Here is a 17274-nt window from a genome sequence, read left to right on the forward strand (position 1 = left end):
AGTCCCCGCTGCCCATTGGAATTCTGGGCTGAGCTCCCAATGCCTGATGGGCCCAAAAATTTGTTGCGGGTGGTTAAGGGTAAATGTCAGTGAACCCTCCGTCCGTAAAAGCAACAGCAGACAATCATTTCACGCCCTTTCCCCTGGATTGCCCGAGAAGATGCCATAGCATGGCAAGCATGGAGGCTGTTCAGCTCACTGCAGCAATGACCATTGTAAACACCTTGCGCATTATCGTGCAGTTTATGCAGAACCAGAACCTGAAAAACCAGCCGAGGAGGCGACGGCAGCGCAGTGACGAGAATGATGAGGACATGGACACAGATTTCTCTAAAACCGCGGTCCCCGGCAATTTGGAGATCATGGTGTTAATGGGGCAGGCTCATGCCGTGGAACGCCGATTCCAGGCCTGGGAAACAAGCACAGACTGGTGGGACCGCATAGTGTTGCAGGTTTGGGATGATTCCTAGTGGCTCCGAAACCTTCGCATGCGTAAGGGCACTTTCATGGAACTTTATGACTTTCTTTCCCCTGCCCTGAAGTGCAAGAATACCAAGATGAGAGCAGCCCTCACAGCTGAGAAGCGAGTGGCAGTAGCCCTCTGGAAGCTTGCAACGCCAGACAGCTACCAGTCAGTAGGGAATAAATTTGGAGTGGGCTGCTGTGGGGGCTGCTGCGATCCAAGTAGCCAACACAATCACTGAGCTGCTGATATCAAGGGTAGTGACTCTGGGAAATGTGCAGGTCATAGTGGAAGGCTTTGCTGCAATGGGATTCCCTAACTGTGGTGGGGCGATAGATGGAACGCATATCCCTATCTTGGGACCGGACCACCAGGGCAGCCAGTACATAAACCGCAAGGGGTACTTTTGAATGGTGCTGCAAGCACTGGTGGATCACAAGGGATGTTTCATCAACATCAACGTGGGATGGCCAGGAAAGGTTCATGACGCTCGTGTCTTCAGGAATTCTGGTCTGTTTAAACGGCTGCAGGAAGGGATTTACTTCCCAGACCAGAAAATAACTGTTGGGGATGTTGAAATGCCTATAGTTATCCTTGGGGACCCAGCCTACCCCTTAAAGCCCTGGCTTATGAAGTCATACACAGGCACCCTGGACAGTAGTAAGCAGCTGTTCAACTATAGGCTGAGCAAGTGCAGAACGGTGGTAGAGTATGCATTTGGACGTTTAAAGGGTCACTGGTGCAGTTTACTGACTCGCTCAGACCTCAGCCAAACCAATATTCCCATTGTTATTGCTGCTTGCTGTGTGCTCCACAATCTCCATGAGAGTAACGGGGAGACGTTTATGGCAGGGTGGGAGGTTGAGGCAAATTGTCTGGCCGCTGAATACCTGCAGCCAGACACCAGGGCAATTAGAAGAGCACAGCAGGAAGCGCTGCGCATCAGAGAAGCTTTGAAAACCGGTTTCATGATTGGCCAGGGTACTGTGTGACACTTCCGTTTGTTTCTCCTCGATTCTCGCCCCCTTGGTTGACTCTAAATTCCCTGTAAGCCACCCGCCCTCCCCCCTTTGATCACAGCTTGCTTGCAAAGGAAATAAAGTCACTATCATTTAAAAAACATGTATTCTTTATTAATTGATTATAAAAATAGGGAGATAACTCACAAGGTAGCCCGGGTGGGGTGTGGGAGGAGGGTAGGAGGGAAGGAAAAGGCCACTTCAAAACTTGTTGAATGACAGCCTTCTGTTGCTTGGGCTGTCCACTGGGGTGGAGTGGTTGGGTGCCCGGAGCCTCCCCCCGCCCCCATGTTCTTGGGCGTCTGGGTGAGAAAGCTATGGAACTTGGGGAGGAGGGAAGGCAGTTAAACAGGGGCTGCAGCGGCAGTCTGTGATCCTGCTGCCGTTCATGAACCTCCACAAGCCGCCGGAGCATGTCCGTTTGATCCCGCAGTAGCCCTAGCGTTGCCTCCTGCCTCCTCTGATCTTCCTGCCATCACCTCTCATCTCGATCGTCCCTCCTGTCCTCACGTTCATTGGCCGCTTTCCTGTACTGTGCTACTGTGTCCCTCCACACATTCTGCTGAGCTCTGTCAGTGCCAGACAACTGCATGAGCTCAGAGAACATTTCAGTGCACGTGCGTTTTTTTTGCTGCATTTTCTGAGATAACTGTTGGGACGGAGGAGGGAGGCTTGAAACATTTGCAGCTGCAGGAGGAAAAAAAGGGAGTGAAGTATTTTAAAAGATACATTTACAGAACAATGGCTATACTCTTTCACGGTGAACAACATTATTCACATTACACAGCACATGTGATTTCAGTACAAGGTCGCATTTTGCATCTTATATTGAGTGCCTGTGGCTTTGGTGTTAGAGATCACACACACAGTGCCGGGCAACAGAATTCGGCTTGCAGGCGGCCACGGTAAGCCATAGTCTTTCAGCTTCTGCAACCTTCAGAACAGCAGCGCCCTCCTTTCCCATACCAAGCAAAGCCCATTGAGTTGGCCATTTAGTGCTGCGGTTTTCATGTTAACGTGCAGCAGCAGAAACCAAACTAACCCCGGCCCCCATCCAATTCTCTGGAATTATTGTTTTACTCCTCTCCCCATCGCCTGACTGGTATCAGGGAAGATCCCTGCTAGCCAAACACAAACAGCTCAGCACCAATGCCTCCCCCGGCACCCACTTGGCTAACTGCAGGGAGGATTTCTTTTCAGCCACAGGCAAACAGCCCAGTAGGAACGGCCACCTCTGAATGTCCCCTTAATTAAATTCCCGTATTTCAACAGGTTACCATGAACAATGTCACTCTCCTCAGACGTTCCTGTTAACTGCTGGAAATGGCCCACCTTGATTATCACTACAAAACGTCTTCTTCCCGCCCCCGCCCCCCCCCCCCGCCACCGCTCTCCTGCTGGTAATAGCTCATCTTAAGTGATCACTCTCCTTACAGTGTATATGCTAACACCCATTTTTTATGTTCTGTGTGTATATAAATCTCCTCACTGTATTTTCCGCTGAATGCATCCGATGAAGTGAGCTGTAGCTCAGGAAAGCTTATGCTCAGATAAATTGGTTAGTCTCTCAGGTGCCACTAGTACCCCCTCTTTTCTTTTTGCGGATACAGACTAACACGGCTGCTATTCTGAAACCTGTCATTATGCAAGGCACTACATTTAGCCATATGGAGTGGAAATCTATCAACTTCATGAAAAAACTCGTACAGATACAGACAGACATCATCTTCCTTTCCAAATGCAAACAGATGGACATCATACCAAAAGGACTGAAGGTAAAAAATCCATTACAATCTACATACCATATAGACTATGCTGACAGCTTGTGCCACACGCTCTCAAAGAAACTGCAGAATCACCTGATCAACATCCTCTACAGCAAACAGGGAACGATTAAGAATGAGCTCTCAAAACTGGATACTCTTATAAAAAGCCAAACTTCCACACAAACTTCCTCGTGGCTGGACTTTACAAAAACTAGACAAGCCATTTACAACACACACTTTGCTTCTCTACAAAAGAAAAAGGACACTAAACTATCTAAACTACTACATGCCACAAGAGGCCACAGAAATGGTTCCCTTAACCCACCCAGCAATATTGTTAATCTATCCAGCTATACTCTTAGCCCAGCAGAAGAATCTGTCCTATCTCGGGGCCTCTCCTTCTGCCCCTCCACCCTCACGAACATGATAACAGTTCTGTGGTGACCTAAGATCCTATTTTCGATGTCTCCGACTCAAGGAATATTTCCAAAACACCTCTGAACAACATACTAATCCATAGAGACCTTCCTACCAACACTACAAAAAGAAGGATTCTAGGTGGACTCCTCCTGAAGGTCGAAAGAACAGACTGGACTTCTACATAGAGTGCTTCCGCTGACGTGCACGGGCTGAAATTGTGGAAAAGCAGCATCACTTGCCCCATAACCTCAGCCATGCAGAACACAATGCCATCCAGAGCCTCAGAAACAACTCTGACATCATTATCAAAAAGGCTGACAAAGGAGGTGCTGTCGTCATCATGAATAGGTCGGAATATGAACAAGAGGCTGCTCGGCAGCTCTCCAACACCACTTTCTACAAGCTATTACCCTCTGATCCCACTGAGGGTTACCAAAAGAAACTACAGCATTTGCTCAAGAAACTCCCTGAAAAAGCACAAGAACAAATCTGCACAGACACACCACTGGAACCCCGGCCCAGGGCATTCTATCTGCTACCCAAGATCCATAAACCTGGAAATCCTGGACGCCCCATCATCTCAGGCATTGGCACCCTGACAGCAGGATTGTCTGGCTATGTAGACTCCCTCCTCAGGCCCTACACTACCAGCACTCCCAGCTACCTTCGAGACACCACTGACTTTCTGAGGAAACTACAATCCATTGGTGACCTTCCTGAAAACACCCTCCTGGCCACTATGGATGTAGAAGCCCTCTACACCAACATTTCACACAAAGATGGACTACAAGCCATCAGGAACAGTATCCCCGATAATGTCACAGCAAACCTGGTAACTGAACTTTGTGACTTTGTCCTCACCCATAACTATTTCACATTTGGGGACAATGTATACCTTCAAATCAGCGGCACTGCTATGGGTACCCACATGGCCCCACAGTATGCCAACATTTTTATGGCTGACTTAGAACAACGCTTCCTCAGCTCTCGTCCCCTAATGCCCCTACTCTACTTGCGCTACATTGATGACATCTTCATCATCTGGACCCATGGAAAAGAAGCCTTTGAGGAATTCCACCATGATTTCAACAATTTCCATCCCGCCATCAACCTCAGCCTGGACCAGTCCACACAAGAGATCCACTTCCTGGACACTACGGTGCTAATAAGCGATGGTCACATAAACACCACCCTATACCGGAAACCTACTGACCGCTATTCATACCTACATGCCTCCAGCTTTCACCCAGACCACACCACACGACCCATCGTCTACAGCTGAGCTCTACGATACAACCGCATTTGCTCCAACCCCTCAGACAGAGACAAACACCTACAAGATCTCTATCAAGTGTTCTTACAACTACAGTACCCACCTGGTGAAGTGAAGAAAAAGACTGACAGAGCCAGAAGGGTACCCAGAAGTCACCTACTACAGGACATGCCCAACAAAGATAATAACAGAACGCCACTAGCCATCACCTTCAGCCCCCAACTAAAACCTCTCTAACACATCATCAAGGATCTACAACCTATCCTGAAGGATGACCCATCACTCTCACAAATCTTGGGAGACAGGCCAGTCCTTGCCTACAGACAGCCCCCCAACCTGAAGCAAATACTCACCAGCAACCACACACCATACAACAATAACACTAACCCAGGAACCTATCCTTGCAACAAAGCTCATTGCCAACTGTCCACATATCTATTCAGGGGACACCATCATAGGGCCTAATCACATCAGCCACACTATCAGAGGCTCGTTTACCTGCGCATCTACCAATGTGATATATGCCATCATGTGCCAGCAATGCCCCTTTGCCATGTACATTGGTCAGACTGGACAGTCTCTACGTAAAAGAATAAATGGACACAAATCAGATGTCAAGAATTATAACATTCATAAACCAGTCGGAGAACACTTCAATCTCTCTGGTCACTCAATTACAGACCTGAAGGTCTCAATATTACAACAAAAAGACTTCAAAAACAGACTCCAAGGAGAGACTGCTGAATTGGAATTAATTTGCAAACTGGATACAATTAACTTAGGCTTGAATAGAGACTTGGAGTGGATATGTCATTACACAAAGTAAAACTACTTCCCCATGTTTATCCCCCGCCACTGCTCCTCAGATGTTCCTGTTAACTGCTGGAAATGGCCCACCTTGATTATCACTACAAAAGGTTTTCTTCCCTCCCCCCCCCCCCTCCTTTCCTGCTGGTAATAGCTCATCTTAAGTGATCACTCTCATTACAGTGTGTATGATAACACCCATTTTTTCATGTTCTCTATGTATATAAATCTCCTCACTGTATTTTCCACTGAATGCATCCAATGAACTGAGCTGTAGCTCACGAAAGCTTATGCTCAAATAAATTGGTTAGTCTCTAAGGTGCCACTAGTACTCCTTTTCTTTTTGCGAATATAGACTAGCACGGCTGCTACTCTGAAAACTCTCCTGAGGATAACACAGAGATAAAGAACGGATGTTGCTTGAATGCCAGCAAATACCAGGACCATAAGCTGCCAGGCTTTGTTATGCAATGATACCAGATTACTTGCTACTAGCATGGCGTGGTAAAGTGTCCTACCATGGAGGACGGAATAAGGCTGCTCTCCCCAGAAACCTTCTGCAAAGGCTTTTAGAGTACCTCCAGGAGAGCTTCATGGAGATGTCCCCAGAGGATTTCCACTCCATCCCCAGACACGTTAACAGATTTTTCCAGTAGCTGTACTGGCCACGAATGCATCCCAAGTCCTCAGGGGAAATTAATCATTAAAAAACACTTGCTTTTAAAACATGTATTATATTTAAAAAGGTACACTCACCAGAGGTCCCTTCTCTGGCTTGGTTGGGTTGGGGGCGTATTTCAGTCAGGGTGATAAAAAGATCCTGGCTGCCAGGGAGAACAGTGTGCTCTCCTCAAGTTCGTCCTCCTCCTCATCTTCCCCATCCGCAAAATCCTCAGGCATGGCAGAGAGTACCCCATCATCGGAGTCCATGGACTGGGGTGGGGTAGTTAGTGGTGGCAGCCCCCCCTAGAATTGCATGCAGCTCAGCGTAGAAGCGGCATGTCTGGGGCTCTGTCACGGAGCATCCATTTGATTCTTTGGTTTTCTGGTAAGCTTGTCTGAGCTCCTTAAGTTTCACACAGCACTGTTCTGCGTCCCTGCTGTAGACTCTGTCCATCATGGCCTTGGAGATTTTTTGAAATGTTTTGGCATTTTGTCTTTTGGAACGTAGTTCTGATAGCACAAATTCATCTCCCCATACAGCGATCAGATCCAGTACCTCCCGTTCGGTCCATGCTAGAGCTCTTTTGCAATTCTGGGATTGCACGGTTACCTGTGCTGATGAGTTCGCCTGGCCAAAAAGGAAATGAGATTCAAAAGTTACTGGGGCTTTTCCAGTACACCTGGCCAGCGCATCCAAGTTCAGACCGCTGTCCAGAGCGGTCACAATGGTGCACTGTGGGATAGCTCCCGGAGGCCAATACCATTGAATTGCGTCCACACTAACCCTAATTCGAAACGGTGATGTCGATTTCAGCGCTAATCCCCTTGTTGGGGAGGAGTACAGAAATCGATTTTAAGAGCTCTTTATGTAGACAAAAATAGCTTCATTGTATGGACGGGTGCAGGGTTAATTCAATTTAATAATGCTAAATTCGACATAAACTCGTAGTGTAGACCAGGCCCAAGGTGCCACAAGGACTCCTTGTTGTTTTTGCTGATACAGACTAACACAGCTACCACTCTGAAACCTGTTTGAGCAACATATTCCAGAAGTCTTGAGGTCTTTCTGAGTGTAGCCTTCATTGATTTGAGATCTACCATACCATTCTCTCACTAAAAAGGGAAACCTATAATGGCAGTAGGCCGTAAAAGAGACCCTGTTTGGGAATAAGAACCATTCAAGAAATATATGTTTGCTGCTGATGTTTTAAAGAAAGTGATACCAGAGAACTGGTGGAAGTCACTTAAGCACTTGGATTCAGAGACTGTTGAAGTGATAATCTCACTTTTAACAGCAGTAGCTTCTTCTGCCGGAGTAGAAAGACTATTTTCTTCCTTTGGACTAATTCATTCCAAATTGAGAAATTGTTTGGGACCTGAAAAAGCAGGAAAGCTTGTTTTTCTTTTCCAGATTATGAACAAACAGGAAAATGAAGGTGAAGACGACTCAGTTAGCTGCAGAAGCCAATATTTTAAGTCTCTCATGTTGACCTGGCTGACATAGTTGATTTAATTTTTGTTTTTGTTTTTTAAATATTTCATTTAACTTTTTTTAGTTAAAAACAATTTTAACAAAAACAACTCTGATTTTAAAAAACTTGAATGTTTAACTCCATTCCAAAATTCATATGTTTGTTTTGTTAAAATATTATGTTTGCTGTTGAAGAAAAACAATCCAGAATACATAACATTGTTTTAGTTAAATAAAACAATTTAAATGTCCGTCTGGTGATGTTTTCCTCTTAATACAGCATTGCAAGAAAATCCTCCAAATATTAATGATTAACCTGTTGAACTGGAGATAGTTCACCTCCCAATGACTTCATAAATATCTGCTTCAGTTACCTTTGGTAAATCAAATAACCAAACAATCATTCATTTTCCAATATAGCTGTAAAACTAATCTGAAAAGTTTTCAAAATAAATCATTGTTTAAAAATATATAGTGCGTACCTTCTAAAAATGAAACCTAAATCTATCTATGAGTTGTGAAGAATATGTATTAAGGTTATAACAACCAACAAGAATGCACTTTTATGTAGAAATCCACGATTAAATTGAGTCTTCCTGACTAGTGATTTAAATCATTATTTAAATCAATTTGATTTAAATCAAATCCACCCTGGTTGCAGACTTTCCAGGTATCCATTCTGCCACAGCTGTATGAAGCCATAGAAATAGGGGCTATCAAGATTGCCTGTGTCATTGTAGTTGGCTGGAAACGCTATTGAGGAATTAGGGGAACATAAGTCATGGAAATATCTGTTGTGCCTGATGGTGAAGAAATGGGTCCTATCAGGTATGTTGGCTTGGGATATACAAATTAAGGGCAGAGAAAGGTCCATGTAAGCCGGAGTTTAGCAGCTATATTAAAGTTCATGATGTTCTTCTCTGTTATACCTTAGCCTCCCACTAGCTGGGCTGGAAGAACTGCAGACAAAGTAGGAGTTCTTGCCTCAGAGAGAATGTTTGTAGGGGGTGGATGCGATAGACCCAGATTTATGAGGATTTCAGCAACTAATCCTCCTTAAAAATATGTTTTTGTTAACAAAATGATAAGAATAAAAATTAATAAAATTTGGGTTAAGAAGTAAGGGAAGGAGTGTTGCACCTGTGGAAATACCACATTTCAGTGCTGAGGTGGAAAGCCTGTTTTGATGCATTCTCGTTAACTCCAAGAGTAGTGGAATACTAGAGCCAGAAGGTTCCAGAACAGTTGGGGATGACAGTTGGTTGTACAGCTAGCAGGAGGGTAGTGATGTGTAATTAGCTATGTGGGATAGGAGATGGTATGTAGCTGTCTATTAATATTTGCTCAGGGTCATCACTATTTTGCAGGAATACCATTGCACGGCTTCTCAGACACTCCAGATATAAACAGTATTATATTTTCCTATAACATTTCCTGTCTTTAGCAACTCTCTGATTTGAAAATGGCTTAAAGCAAACCACGGCCACATGATAATACTTCCCACCAATGAGTTGTTTTTGCTGAAGAACCTCCATGCTCCTTTATTTGTGGTGTAGCTAGCCCCACCTGGCATCTGCTCTACCAGCTGAAGCCACACATGTGGGAGCTAGGAGGCCTGTCTGTCCCAGTTGAGGATTTTGGCATGGTTGGCAAATGTTAGGAAAAAGGGGGCAAAACCCTGTAAATATTAGGGCTGGTTGTGATCATTTCAGGAAAGGGCCCTTCATCCGTTATAAAACAATTCCGATAGCCTGTTTTGAACAGCAGTAGCACTTCATTAGGTGGAAGTAAAAAGTCTGCCTTTGACAGGGGAGGTGTTAAACAGAGGTAACTTTCAGGATCCTGGTGAAAATCTGGACAAGTTATAACAGTTCAAATATTGTGCTTGGAGGTTTATTTTACAATGTAAATGGAAATAACTTAGTACTCTATTTTGTGAACATGAGGAAGTAATGCATATTTATTTACATAAACAGGCATTTAAGCTGGCGACATTTTGAAGCATCAGCACCCAGATGAGACGGGGCAGGTGGATTCTTGTTTCATTTCTAATGGCTAAAAGTAGGAAATTAGAACTTGCAAGCTGCAAATAACTGAATGTTTTATAATATTTGACATTTGGGGGGTCAGCACTGAGCTTGTTCAGGATCCCTACCTACCTTGAGGGGATCCAGAGACCCCACTAGGGGAAAGAAAAGGCCGCTGCATAGCAATATGATTAACTCCAGAGAAACAAGCCCTACCATGAGAGGGGACTCACTATTCCTAGAACAGATATTTTCAGTTAAGTAGGCCCAGTCAAATGCTGCTCTTGAGACTAGCAGCGGAGGTTGGGAACCCTGGGACTGACAGACTCAGTTCAGGACTGGGCTCCCCGGTACTATCTCTGGGCAAATACCCTGCCTGCCATTCTCACTAATCCCTTCCTAAGCCCACACGAGGATCTGACCCTCCCTGCTGCAAACTGTATATGGGACTGTTGCTGCCCATCACAGCCAAGAGAAAGCACAAACACATTCAGCAACCCCACGAAGAGCTTATTTTTACATAACTGTAGGCTTCTGAAATCCCATCCATGGGTTCAGATCAGTGCCACACACCTGGGCGATTCCTGATTTCTGCTGCCCATTCGTGGCTCCTGATAGAGAAGACAGCCACTTATTTGCTAGGTCTGTACTGCAGCTTCAAGCATAGGTGCAGGAACTAAGGGTGTGGGGGGTGCTTAGCACAGCCAGGTTTTACACAGGGTTCCACTCCTAATCTGAGGCTGCCTGGGACTCCAGTCTTGGTCCCGCATGCGGAGTCCCAGCTGTCAGCCTTGCGCCTGGGGCTCCGCGTCTGCCCCCAGCTGTGGCCTCAGCTCCCTTATCCCTGTCCATGTCCCCCTGTCCCAGAGCCAAGGCCCTGCTCCTGGCCCCAACTCTAGGTGGGGCAAAGGGCAGCGCGGACAGGGATCAGGGGAGGTGCAGCCCCCCCACTCTAAAAGGTGTTCCAGCACCTCTGGCTTCAAGTAGAGTTGCCAACTTTCTAATTGCAAAAAACTGAACACCCTTGTGCCGGCCCCTTCCCTGAGGCCCCTCCCTGCCCTGCCCCTTCTCCAAGGTCCCGCATCCTGCTCACTCCATCCCTCTCCCTCTGTTGTTTGCTGAACCACACCCTCACTCACTTGCTCATTTTCACCGGGCTGTGCGCGGAGCCTCCCAGGCCCCCTCCGCCTAGGAGCTGAAGTGATATGCTGGCCACTTCCCAGGAGTTGTGCAGAGCTGGGCACGAGCCTGCCTGCCCCGCTGCAATGGCAACCAGACTTTTAACAGCCTGGTTAGCGGTGCTGACTGGAGCCACTAAGGTCCCTTTTCGACTGAGTGTTCTGGTAAAAAAAACGGACACCTGGCAACCGTAGCTTCAAGATGTAATGCCCAGCTCAGGTAGACACACATGCACTTGCTCTGATCATAAAAACAGAAACCCTGTCTGATGCATCTGATGAAGTGGGTCTAGCCCATGAAAGCTTATGCCCAAATAAATTCATCAGTCTCTAAGGTGCCACAAGGACTCCTCATTGTTTTTGCTGATACAGACTAACACAGCTACCACTCTGAACCCCGTCTGAGATTCTAGTTACAAGCCTGAGCCACTGCCCATGCTGCCATGGCCACAATGCTAATTTAGTGCACTATCTTGAGCAGAGCTAGCACATGTATATCTACCCAAACTGGCAATTACACCTGCCAGCTGCAGTGCAGAGGGACCACGGTGGCCATGGCAATGCAGTGGAAACAGACTATGCTCACCAGTCATCAATTCCATACCCAGGCTGCAGAAGGAAGTAAGGTCGCAAGTTAACAGCAGATTCTGAGAGCTGGCAGAGACAATCTGGAACAGGATGTGATCCTGCTGCATTACTCTCACAATGTAGCAGATGTCTGCAAGATGTCTGGCTTCCTGCAGCTAATCTGGAAGTGGGAAATGGGGGAAATCCCACCTTGTGCCAGGAGCTGCGGGCCCTGACCAGGCTCCCTGTAGGGTGAGGTTTTCTCTCTGAGACTCAGCGTTTTAACTTGTCTCCCTGTGTATTAAAAGGAGCACTAGGAGGAAACTAAGCACCAAACAGCACCCCATAATCAAGGCTAGCTGGAGAGACAGGTGTGAAAGAAGTCTCCCAAAGGGTACCAGCTGCATGATGGTACTCAACAAATCCCAATTCTACATATATAAACCACTCCCAAAGATAAGCAGACACTTGGAGTGGATGTGATGGGGCTGGGAAGTAAGGAGAATGAGAACAGTAATGAAAAAGCTAGGACTACTTAAGGGACAGGAAAGAAGCTGTCACACATTGCTGCGTTTGCTTTGGGAGGCTGTGCTGGGACTTCAGAGGGGTGCCTGGGTTACTTGGATGGGGTTTGTGATAGGAACCTGGAGGGTAGCGAGTCTAGGCTCTAGGGCCAATATTGGGGCCTCTTTACCTTGTCCTACTGAAGCTGAGGCCTTCTCATTCTCCAGCTGAAGAGAGGTCACATGGCTGCCTGCCCAGCAGACTCCATGGCGGTCCTAGGTGGCATGGGAGAGCATCTGCAGACAACCGTCTGTTACCTGTAAACAGTTCAGTGGTGAGTTGGAAAGACAAGGCTGCAGGCACTAGTGTCATGCAAAATCTGTATCCTCCTGACAGGCCTCCTGATAAGTTTTTGGAAGCAATGAAGCAGAAGACAATTATGGGGCTGATTTTAAGTTCCCCACCCTATACCAACCAGCTGCCATGGTCGGGGGCCATGATGCTAGCACTGAGAGCTAGCATCCAGCTTAAGAAAGAATTTCATTCATTCACCATGATTAAATTCAAACAACTATTTTAAAGTGCATGAAAAGAAAATAAAGTATAAAAAGAATAAAGCAATTTGTTTCAAAAAGACAGTCTGAAACAGTAATCCACATGTGGTGGAAACAGAACAGCTGAAAATAAAGCTATGTATCAGTGAGCGAACTGTGAAACACACTGGTTCTTTAAGGAACGCCTGGGGGAGGAGGCTTTCTGAGCAGTGTACATGTGGTGATGTCATTGTGTTGGTGCATGAGAACCAGGAAATAGAAGTGGAGGAACCATTTTTGCTGTGCAAACAGAGTAACTAGCTAAATTAACCCACAACTGATCAAAATGGAAACAGATGCATTTGATTTACAGTAAGATTTCAGTCTGAAGCTTTGAAGAGGTTATTCTTTACAAAGGTAAGTTAAATATAAATTAAATATGATTTAAACAGAGTGACAGTGTCCTGTCAGGGGAAAAAAAAACTTGAAATTTTAAAAACGCAGATGTGTTTAGATGCAGAAAAAAGGGTTGACTCCATTGAGGGGAGCATACAAAAGAAATAAGAACTAGAAAATTAAAAGGACCCTGCAAGGTTAAAATCATATTTTAAAAATATGCCTTTACTTGTGTTGTTAAAAACTCCTCTGATTATTAAAATTGAAACCTTTAAAAACTAATTTATTTTACACTAGTCTTATTTTGTTTACTGTTTAGGTTTTTCTCAAATGAGTCACTTTCACTTTATACAAGTCTGTCTTCACTTTCTAGTTCTGATGTACTAGCACAATCTTGGAAAGTTTGGGAAACAGACATTACAGGGGGAACCTTTATATCAAAAGTAACAATTTTACTGCACTGCTTCTTTTAAAAAAGGGGGTATTTCTCTTACTATTGTTTTTATGTAAAACTTGGTTTTTTACAATATCTGTGGTTTGCGTTTAAATTGACCTGACCACATCTCTTAAAGTAATTCTTAAAGCTCATGGAGAATGATAATCTGACTGACTATAGCAAATGGCAGGATTATTTGCCTATTTGGTGTTTATTACCAGGAATATTTTGGAGTTAGTGAGATATTATTACATCATTGTGACATTGAAGGTTATTACAATTTTTTTTTTCATTTTGGAGCAGAAATGTGTTTACCAGAAAACCCTAACTTCAGTCCCGCTCCGCATTTAGAAATAGAAATAATGCAGCTCACCAGTTTCAGCATTGGTGCTTTAGCTTAATGAATATTGCAAGTAATTTTCTCTCTGTTGACAGAGAGAGGAACTTGGGCACCTGCTGTGCATTTCTATCAGTGAATCCCCGCCCACATGCAGAACCCAGCAATTATATATCATTCCCTCATTCCAGAAATACAGAAATACCTACATTCCAACTTTCTCTCCATGTTATGCCCCACTTTCTTGGTATGAAATTGCCACACTGTCCAAGGCATCCAGCAACACTGCCAAGATTTCAAATGCACCACAGGCTGAGACACTTAATATCAGATAGCTATGCCAGTTTGTACATGTGCCACAGAATTCTCAAGCTTGTTCATTTTCTATAGTCCCAGAGTCCTCTTTTTTAATGAAGTCTAGATTGCTGTCTCAGGTCATGGGAAGCAGCAGCATGGTCAAGTGAATAGGCTACCAAATTAAGAGTCATAAGATCTGGGTTCCATTTCTGGCTCTTCTACTAGCCTTCTCTGTACTGGGAATATCATATCTCTTCTGTGCCTCTGTTTCTCCATCTCTAAGATGAGGCAAATGATATTTGCCTTTCTTTGTAAATTGCTTTGAGATTAATGGGTGAAAAACGTGATAGAAGAACTAAGTGTTTTGTTGCCACATAATAATAAAATATAGAAAAAATTAAAATACAATAAAAAAAGTTACAATAGGCCACACCTCCACTGAGAGACTGAAGTAAAGAAATCATGATGCATGAGTACAATAGTCGACTTTGTTCTGATTGGTCAAATATATTGTAACAAATATCAGGCAGTAATACAGCAAACATAGGCCCCACTAAGTCTGCTTAAATGAAATTGCCTTTGTTTGCATAATAGAATGCTATAAATAATATTATTGTTTATTGGTTTACATTTGGGTATTACATTCTGGTCACTGTGGGATGCCCTTCCGAAGAAGGGAGGGGTTGCTGAGTACAAGATACGCTAAGAAGCTGTAGTTTCATTGCTGTCCAGTGCTATCTGTTCAGTGACTCTGTCAGTACTGTCCTTGAAATGTTCATTGATATCTGGGATTGTATATGCTGAAGGACATAGAAAACAGAAACTTTGCATCTTAGCTGTAGTTTTTCCTCGTCTTTTCACCACATTAGCAAAGGTAAGAGAACCCATGGCCTTTTGATTGGTCAGGAGAAAGCAACGGTCAGCCTACAGACTCTCCCTCAGGAGATTTAGGAATTAGCAAAAGAAGAAAATAAAATTGCTCTCTTGCTTATTTCAGACCAGATTTTGCTTGGCTCTTGTGTAGGAAGTAGGAACGTGCAAAGAGCCTTCCCATCTTGCACTTCCACATAAGGACCAGGAACAACTGCAGTCCCTGGGTGCAGGGACCATTCCTTCTCAGCTCCTCTGTGGGACTGTGACTCCATTCTTCTCCCACAATTTCCATGCTAACAAGAAGATCTAGACACCTGTGTAGAAAGGAGAATGGTGGACCATGCTTAAGGACTGTGCATTGTCCACACTTCCAGGCACAGTGGGGAGCTGTGGGAGAGATTATATAACCAATCATTCCCAGAGTTCTCAAGCAAGCTTTGTAGCTATGTACACATTGCCCTATGGTAAGGTAAGCACTTAATTTTCATATCTTGTAGAAACTGTAAAATTAAGCCAGCAAATTCTTGTTAAAAATAGTATGTCAAAAAGCATGAAGAAGATTTAATATTTTGAAGGCTGAACAAGGATTACTTCATTGTTTTTTTAATTAAAACTTAATTTTGGTTTTCCAAAGGTATCCTTTCTTCAATGCCAACAAAACAGTGAGAAATTTAACTATATTTAAAATCCATCGCCAGTCACACCTAGCCAACGGACTTGGCTGAAGGAGGGAAGACGATGCCCTTGGACCAACTGCAGAAGACAATCCATAACCCGGTAATTCCCCATTGTGTAAACAGCTTCTCCCTGAGAACACTGGGCAGCTTTACCCCAGGGGACTTTGCTCTTACATGTCAGCTAGTCAGAACTGTGTGTTGTTTGTGTGGTGATAGGAATATTGAGAAATCTCCAAATTTCTTCTGTATATGAGAACAACACCTGCTGCTTTCAGTACAGTTCCTGTTAACAGGGGTAGGGGACTTGGAGCTGTGTGTATCTTCAAAGTTAAAGTAGAGTGTATCCAAAAAGGAGAGAGCACTCATAAATTTGGAGTATCACAAGTCTTATCATTGTGCTGTGTCAGCATTGCCCCATCTCAGTGGAAATGTGAGACTTAAATCTGGTGGAGCACTTAGCTATACCCTTTTTAGGAGACAGAATTGGGCTTTTTGGCATGCAGAACAACTACCTGTATCTTCCCCATTCTTCTTCATAATTTCCATGTTCTTTTTCGGGGCTGAACCCAGCATTGTGTTATTCTTTATTATTTGATAGTTCTAGGTTTGTGTGGGTTTCACGACCTTGTTCTTGCAGAAGATGTATTAATGTATCGGTTTGATTTTGGTTATGTGAGGGAAGAAGTTGAATGGGAAGCTAGTTTCAAACTTAACTATGAAGGGAATAGCACCCTCCAATAAAAATACATATGAGCCTATATTACAGGCAAAGCTGGTAGCACTGCCTATTATGAAGGTTGCCCGACACTTCTCAGTAGAAGACACTGTCTTCAGTTGCTTATAACTTTGCTCATACGTTGACTGGGGTAAAATTTTCCTTGCTAGGTGTCTAAGTCGGGTTGACGTTTTCTAGAAAATTTCAGCCAAAATGGTTGAGTTGTTTCCAAGAATGAGGCTAGTAAAAAGTGTTATTTTGCCCGTGTTAAAAAATTCTGGTGACCTTTTCTTTTAGGCAGGCCATTCGTCCGGTTTTAAGCTGGACTGTCCTGATTTTGGAAAGGTTTGTCCCTGTCCTGCACTGGACATAGTTTTGTCCAGTATCATCATGCATGCAAGGGCATGCAGGCAGGAGCAGGCCCACGCTGTTGCGGAAATACTGGAATGTTTGATGTTCGAGGATGTGTCAATGGCCATCCGGTGTTCTTTGAAAGTCCATGCTTTGGAGCAGGAACATGAAATTTGGTGGGGGGTGAAGGGGTAGCTTTTGTGTAATTGATGTGCCTTTGCCTTCCCCGTGAAAATTTGCTCAAATTTGGCCCAGTTATGAGTCTCTGAAAAATCTCAAATTGAACGTGCTCAGTAGACTTCTTAGATATTAACTGCTACATTTCCAGAAATTTCTGTCCACATGGAGCATGCTCCAGTCCAGGGCTTATCTGGACTTTACTTGCAGTTACGGCTATGGGCTATGAAAGGACGGGCACGTGAACTGAGAGCAAGGCGCCTGTCTCTCCTGTGCTCTCAATGACCCCGCTGCTGGGCCCAGGCAGAATAGAGGAGGAAGCTG

At 44.6% G+C, this 17274-nt stretch overlaps 1 protein-coding gene and 1 long non-coding RNA gene across 6 annotated transcripts in view; one reads left to right on the forward strand and one right to left on the reverse strand.

Moving 5' to 3' along the window:
- Positions 1 to 1589: 1589 nt before the first annotated feature.
- On the reverse strand, positions 1590 to 12453 carry LOC144262964 (uncharacterized). The gene is made up of 3 exons (XR_013345690.1): positions 12349 to 12453; positions 6505 to 7039; positions 1590 to 2169 (listed from the first exon to the last, which is right to left on the reverse strand). It is a non-coding gene; the product is annotated as an uncharacterized LOC144262964 (long non-coding RNA).
- Positions 12454 to 12970: 517 nt separating this feature from the next.
- Positions 12971 to 17274, forward strand: part of LGALS8 (galectin 8) — a 40569-nt gene continuing 36265 nt past the window's right edge. For all 5 annotated transcript variants that reach the window (XM_077813456.1, XM_077813453.1, XM_077813454.1 and 2 more), the window contains exons 1-2: positions 12971 to 13108; positions 15665 to 15807. In XM_077813456.1, the coding sequence (XP_077669582.1) occupies positions 15769 to 15807 (39 nt within the window). In that variant the 5' untranslated portion in view covers positions 12971 to 13108; positions 15665 to 15768. The remainder of the gene's footprint in view (positions 13109 to 15664; positions 15808 to 17274) is intronic.

This window comes from Eretmochelys imbricata, chromosome 3 (assembly GCF_965152235.1).
Source record: "Eretmochelys imbricata isolate rEreImb1 chromosome 3, rEreImb1.hap1, whole genome shotgun sequence".
Taxonomy (NCBI): domain Eukaryota; kingdom Metazoa; phylum Chordata; order Testudines; family Cheloniidae; genus Eretmochelys; species Eretmochelys imbricata.